Here is a 9,159-nt window from a genome sequence, read left to right on the forward strand (position 1 = left end):
GACGCCTAAGCAGCATCGATTGCTTCATCAGGCTAGCAGGGTATAAAGCCATGTCAGACGTCTTAGTAGTCATTGTAGTGCTCTCCTTAACAAACTTGAGAGGAAAAACCCTATAGGAAGCTGGAGATTGTTAAAAATACAGCAAGCATTGAAGACCCTGCATGAAATCATTTCTTCATAGGTTCCTGATTGTTTAGTAAGACGACCAGTTTTTTAAATTCTCAATTCCGACGAAAACATGCAAAAAGTTCGGATTTTCACTTTCACATCTTGGAACGAATCGATTCAGGTTTTTAACTAGTCTCCATTTTCCCAGTGAAGTACGAGCAGGTAATTTGTCAATCTGCTGAAAGTTATTGCCCAAATTTTGGAAGGAAGATATACTTAATTATTTTCCAGGTCACATGGTAGGTAAAATGGTTATACATAGCGAGACAATTCAAAAAAAAAGTTGATGTATTTATTTTAGGCCTTTTAGTGAATAAGACCCAAACATCATAATTAATATAATCATTTTCAGACGAAAACAAAATGAGAGGCCTTGCAGTTGAAAACTATTACGTCGCTTGAAGTTTTCCTGATATATTTTTGTCAAAAACTTTTAATAAGATCGTTCCAACCTGCTGAAATTCAAACTCCGGAAAAAAAAGAAACCTCTGCTGTTGTCTAAAAGTTTGTTTAGATAAAAATTTTTGTCCATAACCTATTTAGATAAATCACCGGTAGTTTTTCACATTTTGACATTTGTTTACTCGAAGTCAAACTTTTCTCTACATAATTTTTGATCATGAAAATGAAGAGAACTCCAATTAGTTTGCACGGGTTGATTTTAAGATTGCGTTGATTGGAATGTGGTTTAAACCTAAATAACCGCTTTTCAGCAAAGCTCATTTCACCAGTTAATTAACAAACAAAATCGTTAAAATTTGGGTAAGCGAGCTAACGTAATGCGTATTTTGTAGTTGTTCCAGCTGTTCATGATAGTCCCATCGAAAGTCACTTCTCTGACTTCTGGTCCCATATTTCGATCATTCCACACGATAGCATAGTCTTTGTCACTTCCGTTTGGCAGAAGTTGGGTCACTTGGACATGCTGGTATGTCTGATAACAACGCGTACTTTTTTTAAAAAAATTTCGCAATGCATGATGTAAAATAACCTTTAAAAAAGTTTATGAGCTAATTGAATCTACTAACACCCCCAAGGGGGCCAGGTGGATGATGCGAAATAAATCCAAATTAGCTCAGCGGGATGCAAAATTTTACTATTTTTAACTTTATTGTGCCACAAGCAAATTTTAAGCAAAAGTACTACAAAAAGCGTTCCGCTGCGTTCAAAACACATTCTTTGGGTAAATTTTGGGGTCTTTTCTTTTATACGGCCCAAAAAAAAACTTTCACCTGTTTTAAAAGTTTGAACATGATGCTCGAAACTGATTGGTTGAAACTAATACCAGCGAAGCGAAATCTAAACTTGTTCAATGAAAATCAGCGCTCAATTAACTGTTCGATATTTTGGGTCGTATAACAGAAAAGACCCAAATATTGTTTGCATGGCTGTAAATTTCCGGTTGTTCAGAGTTTAATTTTTTAAAAATGAGTAAAATATAGGCTAGGGGACATTTTTTTTCGAGGATATTTTTCAAGGAACTTTTTACCCTGGTGATCAATCTTAGAACCTAAAGACCTGCTACTCCGACTTTCGATGGAAGGATGGAGTGTTTGAGCTCGGTGTGAATTTCCCTGAGAAGAGTTTCGACTTTTCAACGAGCCACTTGCATAGAACTTTTTATACCATCTGAAAACCGTTAATGCACAGAGCTCAAATTTGAAAAGATGATCTACCTCTAATTTTTATTGAAAATGTATGGTGGTTTGAAATTTGCCATTTTAAATAATGGGCGACAAATAACGGCCAATAAGGCGTGAGCTGTGATGTGATCAAATCTGGCTTAGAATTCATTCCATTTTGATTTAAAACAATGCATTCAGAACTGTTTGCTCGTTGCTAGAATCTACTTGTATCATTTTGTATTTAACACGAAGTGTGGAGGATTTTAAAAACATATATCTGAAAGATTTCATTTTTTTGCAAAATATTATCAATTTTTAACTTTAAAAAAAAACGTTAATTTTTCTGTCGATTTTCAAGGGGTCGTCGGAACAATCAAGGCTTTTTCTCAATACTAGCAGACTTGATTTTAAGACTTTTAAGCTAGAAATAAGGATTCAGAGTTGTTATCTAAGCGACTAGTTACCACAGCGTATTTGCTTCCGTCAGTCGAGTGGTCACTGGGATATGTCCATCTGAAGGTGAACTGTCCGCCAGAAGACTCCATCTGAACATTGGTGCAGTTTGACACAGAACCAGAGCATCCTTTAGTCACTGATTTGCCCAGTGATCGGTATACCCAGCCAACAGATTGGAAATTGGAGAATTGTCCTACAAGGGAAAATTAAAAATTTGTGGCTAGAATTAGTTAAAAAGTGTTTATTTTTGCTACTTGTAGATAATCAGAAAAGATATTTTCAACAATAAAAAATTCAAGAAAGTTCCTTTAGCCAAGTTTTGCGGAAGTTCGTGGAACTAAAATTTAAAAAAATTAATTTTCTTATAAACTTTTCTTAGCTAAAATTCAGTTAACTGCATCAATCAATTGAATTATGCTTAAGAGTCTTTCAGAAAAAAAATGAAATGTAGACAAAAAACGAAAAAAAAATCTGAAATGACAAAAGTTGATAGCAACCATATTGCACCAAGCAACCTTTTTGTTTGAATATCTTTTTGAAAATATCTTGAATAAAACTTTTGAAAATAAAAACAACACCAAAAAATAGATTGTTTTATCGAGTATAGCTAAATATTCATACTTTGCACATATCCTTTGAACATAGTAGATAAAGGTTCTAAAAATCAAATAGAATGCTCTATAAAATTTTCCAATCAATTAATTGAATTGTAATATTTCAAAATTGATCACTGGTGAATTTTTTTCCACTTACGAACTACGAATTCAACAGTGATTTAAGAAACAAAGAGTTTGCGTCAAGGAGAAAAATTTTGAGCATTGAAGTTGGATAAAAATATGAACCCAAGCGCGTATACTTCGAAAAAGCAAAAAAGCAAGTCAAATAAGTTTTAGTTCCTAGCATACCTCAAATTGCAGTTACCCTGCGATAATTGTTTGCTCACGTGAGATGTTCGAACCCGGGGCCAATAAGTTTGGCAGCAAACAAAAACATAAATCGAAACCAAAATGTTAGGGTTTTTTATAACGTTATAGAAGAATGATAGTGAAAAGTCTCAAGTACCTAAAATACTGGGTAAAAAATTATCAAGCATTTTTTTTGACGAATGGAATTCAAAATATATGGACAATTGTATGCTATTTGTGTGAAAAGCACTTCCTGTCAATCAATGTGATTTCCTATTCTCATAATTCGGAAAAAGTTCAACACAAGCTGGCAGTAAAAAAAAAAGATTTTGTTACACTTTTTTTGCAATTGTTAGCATTCCATAAGTATTGTTCGCCATAAGTATTTTAAACTGAAAAAAATGACTGATGTCAGAAATTCAAACATGCAAATTATTTTGCAGTTCAAAAGTTCAGTTGAGCTTCAAAATGACCAAATTTGCCTGAAATTATTTCAAAACAACTTCAGTTTACGCGAATCCTTGCGAGGCTAAACTGAGTATTTTGTCAATTGCAAGAAGTTTCAGCGACAAGGTGAAAACAGAGTTGTTGCAGATACGCAGCACGGATTTTTTCTTAGATTGTTTTCTTGATTTAGTTTTCACAAACAAATCGCTAAAACGTTTTATTGCTCAAAATCGCTCCAAAAACAGCGATATTTCAAAACTCACGACAAAATTCTTACAATTCGGACAGTTTGTAGAACCGACAAACAAATATTTTTTAAAAATATGTGCGAGTAAAATCACGCTTAACTGTTGAGCTGTTAGTAAATAGTTCAGTGCAATGATCAAAATTGCAGAATTCGCTTAATTTTGTGGAATCCGCTAAAAAATTTGCTAAATCTTGTTACATTTACTGAATCCAGAAGAAATTGTTAAGCTGGTTTGTTGCGGAAAACGCAAAAGAACTATTTATCACGCTTAACTAGAGATCACGTTGCAAGGTGTGCGCTGAATCTTCAGCAGAAACTACGAATAATTCGGAACTTATTTACAGTTTTTTCTCTACTTTCCAGTGATCTACTGAGACCAGTAATGCGATTATAAAGAACACAGTGTTTCATCTTAATGATATTATCAGGTTTATTTTCCAGCAAATTAAATCAAACCAGCGTTTCATTTAGCTGAACACATGCTGCTAGAGGAGGTAACCTTATTTTATTACGTGCGTTTTTCGTTTTCGAAGTTTCGCAAATTTTTGTCTAATAAAATTATAACTCTAAAATCTAAACTTCACTGATTTGATTTTGGTTGATAAGAAATTAAATGTTTTTGAAGGATTCTCTAATAAAAATTGCAGTTTTCCCTAATGAAAATTTTTTCAATTGCTCCCGTACGTAGCCTATCTATTTCTAAGTTCAAGCTCTCAGAGCTCGGCAAGCTATCACAGAGAGCTCAAGCGAGCTTCTACGCGCTTGGTTTAAATCACATAGCTCTGATAAGCTCTGTGAAGTGACCAGTTTGAGCTATAATGTCTTGTGGGAGCTCAAAAATCGTTTTAATTGCTCCTTTACATGCCCAAATTTTTTATACGTGAATTGGTTTTCGTTCCGATTGAAAGTTGATAGGTCCCTAAATTTTATTGCGATGTGGCACTTCAAAAAACGTTGATTTTGCAACTTAACTTCAAAAAACGTTTTAAAAATATCTCGCTTGCCTATATCATTTATGCCTCTGAGTGCGGCATCGGTGGCAAGTAGTTCGCACATGTGATAGTATGGACTGTAGTTGAATGCCCGACAAAAGCGATTGTCATTGCACCTCCTCTCACATGCCACCATCGCACCCACTATCCTCTCGGGAGGAGAGGAGAGTGCCATGTCAGGCAGGAGACGAACATCAAAGCGATATAACTCATACCTGGAAATGAGTAGAGATTATAAAAACCAAATATGCTACTTCAGAACTGCGCAATTCAGAATTTAATTGTTTCAATTTTAAAAAAGAGTACATAATAAAAAAAACATCAGACAGTCACACTTTAATTCAATCCCAAACAATATCAAGGATGGCAGGTTACACTGGAAACAACAGAGAATGTTCTGACCAGAGCCTTTAAAAAATACAACCGTTTTTTTAGAAGTATTGTCGCTTTATTTTCGGCGTGGTGTGATGAAAAGAGCTGATAAAAAAACGGTATTTCGACAGTCATAGTAAAATAAACAAATTGAGAAACAATTTTTTTTAGAATAATTACTTGAAAAACGAAAGAAAATTTTGAAGTTGTTTGAAGTTTTGAAAATTTTGGTTCCAAAAATGCGCTGAAATACTCAAAGTAAACTACGTTTATTCAAGTAAAACTAAGTTTGTGCGTTTCAAATTAAGCTAATGTGAGCTTTTAGGCAATTAAAAACAGAATGCTTCCTTGCTTTGTTCGCTCGAAATCAGATGAAAAATGAAAACCGGTTTTTCTCAACCTTGGTGGTTTGAATCATGACTGCAAGTTCCTTAATATGATATATCACTCAACGCAATCCGATGACTATTTGTGGTGCCTGATTTTAGGTGAAAAAAAAAACAGCCACGAATACAATATTTTCCCCCATTTTTGATGTTCGAAACCACAAGGCTGCTCGTATAAAGGAGCGCTGGCCCTACGGAATAAAAAATATTGATGAAAAAATCAAAAACCATCATCCCACACGCTATAAAATCGAAATTTTAAACAACCGCTATGTCAAACATCCGACCCTATATGATATTTATCTAATAAAAAGACGTTAAAATTTCGAAAAAAGACATAGTTTATATATCCTATTTGAATTGAGCCGACTCAGTTAAAGGTCGCTACTGGGAATTAATTGGCTCTATTTTTTTAAATATTCATTCAGGGTCTCTGTTGGCAAGCTCGCAACACGTTGGCGCGGCCACGGTGAACCGTTTTTACCCGACTACTTCAGCTTCTTTTAAGCGAACGGTAGAAATCGGATCTTTGTTTCTTGGATGTTTGACCAATCAGATGTTTACGCGGAGAAAAAAAACACCCACGGCACAATTATTCCGTCTTTTTTCTAACAAAGTTGGAATAAAACCCACCGCGAGCACAAATATTCCGTCACTTTTGTCGATAGACGGAACAATAAAACAAAAGCAGCCAAATTTGGTAATTGCAGCTATTCAAATAACGGATCTTTTCGAAGAAACGCAAAAATATATTTTAAAAATTTACTTCTATACAACTCCGCAACTGTTGTTTTATATAATGTCGTAAAATTCCGAACTGATTTAAAAGTACGCGGTCAGAAACTCGTTAGGAACTTTACCATCTTGTCACGAACTCGACGCTACTTCACCCCATCCAACAGGTTTTCTCCCTTGTTTGGTACTTGTAACAATAACCATTTTTGGCCGACCAGCGTTTTTTTTGCCTTTTCTGACATTATTAAAGCCAATATCTGAATTTACATACGAATTTTAACGCTAACCTTGAACCCGAAAAACGCGTTTGTTGGTCAAAAAATTCCATAAAGTGCCCAAAAATTTGGCAATTTGACGTTTTTTCTAAAAAAAACTCCCCTTCCTAATACTTCTATTTTAGAGAAATTAAGGCAAACTGAAAAAGCACCCCTTCTCACAAATCTAAAATACGCCTTGAACAAACTTTCAGCAAAGCGGTGCTGATCTAGAATTTGCTCGAGGGAACTTTTCAAAGTATTCCTCTCCAAAATTACTGCATTATGGCACTAAAGACGCCTTTAAAAAGTCTTAAAGTCATTAAGCTGAAAACGGATTCGTACCTTTTGGCCATAAAACTAAACTCTGATAAACCATTGATAATATCAGAAACTAAATTTTCGTTTGGCTATAGAACTTAACACGAACTTTGCATACTTGTTGAAGCTTTGTGTGAAAGCTTAAAACATTGTAAGTACCAACCTGTGAGTGTGAATTGAGACACTATCAAGAGATGAAGACTCATATTTCACAAAAATCAAAAAAGAGACAAAAATTGTAGCAAGTTTTGCTGATGCCATTTTCCTACATCAACCAAAACTAAATGCGGTCAATAACTTCATTGGTTGCAGGCAAATGTGCTGGTTTGTTGTTGATCTATTTCATATTTAATGAAGAGTAGCAGCTGATTAAGATTTTGTTACACAAATGCATTTGATACTTGATAGAAGTATGACTTTTCAAGGCAGCAGGTGTTTAAATTTCAGCTATTTTTTTAGTCAATTTGTAGCCAGCGTTTGTTGTTGCAACGCTCCTGTCAATTTCAACAATTCAAAGAGGTTAGTTCAGATTTGGGCTGGTGGATGATAAAGCAGAATTTACTGCTGTGCTTACATATAATGAAATATTTATTCAGAAAACAATAGAAGGTATTCTGTTTTGGAATAATTTCAGCTAAGAAATCCCACCAAAACAGACGAAAGATCGTTTTAGTATTTTAATTTGAAATTGATAACGGATCTACACAACAATCCCCTCTATGATATTTACTAAAGAATCTCCACCCCTATAAAAATACAGTAATTTAGCTGTAGAAAAATACAGTAAATTAGCACTTGTATAGATGTTGCTGCATTCTGCTGGTCGAAAGTTGTTAATCTACTTAACAACCTCCTCTGTTTCATTGACAGTGGGAACGGAGATTGTAAAGTAAATCCTTAACAACAATGTACAAAAATGCATAACGGGTTTTCAGCAGCTTCAAAAAATGAAAAAATCATAAGCAGGTCTGCAACTTTTCGTAATGAAGGTATGAAAGTTTCAAAAATGGAAAAATTTCACCCGTACTAAAATTTGTAGTAAATTCAAATCTGGACATCAAAAATTCATACAAATTTCAGATTTGTATCAGTCCTGTGGCATATCTCTTTTTTCGCTGTACATGTCTGAATCAGACATGTACAGCTATGATAGCCATGGAAAAAGTCAGATATGATCAGGTCTGCTTCAGGTCTGGCCCAGATATGATCAGGCCTGTCCCAGGTAGACTTCAGATCTGAATTTACATGATCATACCTGGATCAGACATGATCACACCTGACTTTAAATGACCATTTCTGGACCAGACATGATCATACCTGGACCAGATATGATCATAAATGACTTAACATGATCATACCTGGACCAGACATGATCATGCTTGAAAAGACATGATCACACCTAGACCAGACATGATCATACCTGATAAAACATGATCTGACCTAGATCAAAAAAGCTTTTTAAAAACTCCGTAGGCCAAAACTCAAATTATCAACAGATCAATTATAGACGCAATTACTGAATCAAGAACAATAAAAAACAACAGTGATGGGATGCTCATGATCAATTTGCAAATAAATTTAGAGAATATCAGAAAAAACCTTCAAAACTTTCATGTTATATAGATATTTGAACAAGCACCTCTAATTTGTTATGAATCTAATCAGTTTTTAATGGGTTAATCGGGTCACCTCGATATCCTAGATCCGCTTTTAATCCTGATGACCCCAACATAACAATTTTTATGTCGCCGAGAAATTCGGTAGAACAAATGTTTTTTGGAAGAAGACACTGGGGGGAGTATAAATTACACTGGGGGGGGGGGGGGGGGGTATAAATTACACTGGGTGGGGGGAGGGGTGCATAAGTTACGCGTTACACTGAAGGGGTTATTATGACTTATATTATTTGTTTAATTTATAATAGATTTTCTTAAAAGTTTACCTACTTATTTAAAAACTTATTATATATTTTTTATCTGTAAAAGACTTTCTTTTCTTTAAAATGTACCCCCCCCCCCACTCCCCCCCCCCACGAGATACGGAAAAACTGAACGTAAGTTTGTTCATTTTTCTTAACGCTGATTACCACAAATGAAATTTTTTTGTTATTTATCCAAAAACAAGACACGTTACAAAACTTTCTTTATATTTTCTTTTCGAAAAGTCATGAAAAAAAATATATTTTTGGTTTTTTCAGAATAGAAATGGATAGTTTCTAACGAAAGAAAAGAAAACTTTTTTTCTGTAGAGA

At 34.5% G+C, this 9,159-nt stretch overlaps 1 protein-coding gene across 1 annotated transcript; it reads right to left on the reverse strand.

Moving 5' to 3' along the window:
• Positions 1-228: 228 nt before the first annotated feature.
• LOC134846558 (uncharacterized) lies at positions 229-7,303 on the reverse strand. Its single transcript, XM_063863942.1, has 4 exons — positions 7,072-7,303; positions 2,258-2,442; positions 945-1,102; positions 229-346 (listed from the first exon to the last, which is right to left on the reverse strand). Exons 1-4 carry the CDS (start codon positions 7,112-7,114, stop codon positions 298-300), a joined length of 435 nt encoding a protein of 144 aa, XP_063720012.1. The 5' UTR covers positions 7,115-7,303; the 3' UTR covers positions 229-297.
• Positions 7,304-9,159: the final 1,856 nt, after the last annotated feature.

This window comes from Symsagittifera roscoffensis, chromosome 5, assembly GCF_963678635.1.
Source record: "Symsagittifera roscoffensis chromosome 5, txSymRosc1.1, whole genome shotgun sequence".
NCBI lineage: Eukaryota > Metazoa > Xenacoelomorpha > Acoela > Convolutidae > Symsagittifera > Symsagittifera roscoffensis.

Coding starts and splice junctions, on each gene's coding strand:
- LOC134846558 (XM_063863942.1), bottom strand. CDS start 7,114: ATGAGTCTTCATCTCTTGATAGTGTCTCAATTCACACTCACAG. Junction 2,443..7,071: donor GTCTCAATTCACACTCACAG/GTTGGTACTTAC, acceptor TTTCCCTTGTAG/GACAATTCTCCAATTTCCAA. Junction 347..944: donor AACTACAAAATACGCATTAC/GTTAGCTCGCTT, acceptor AATAACTTTCAG/CAGATTGACAAATTACCTGC.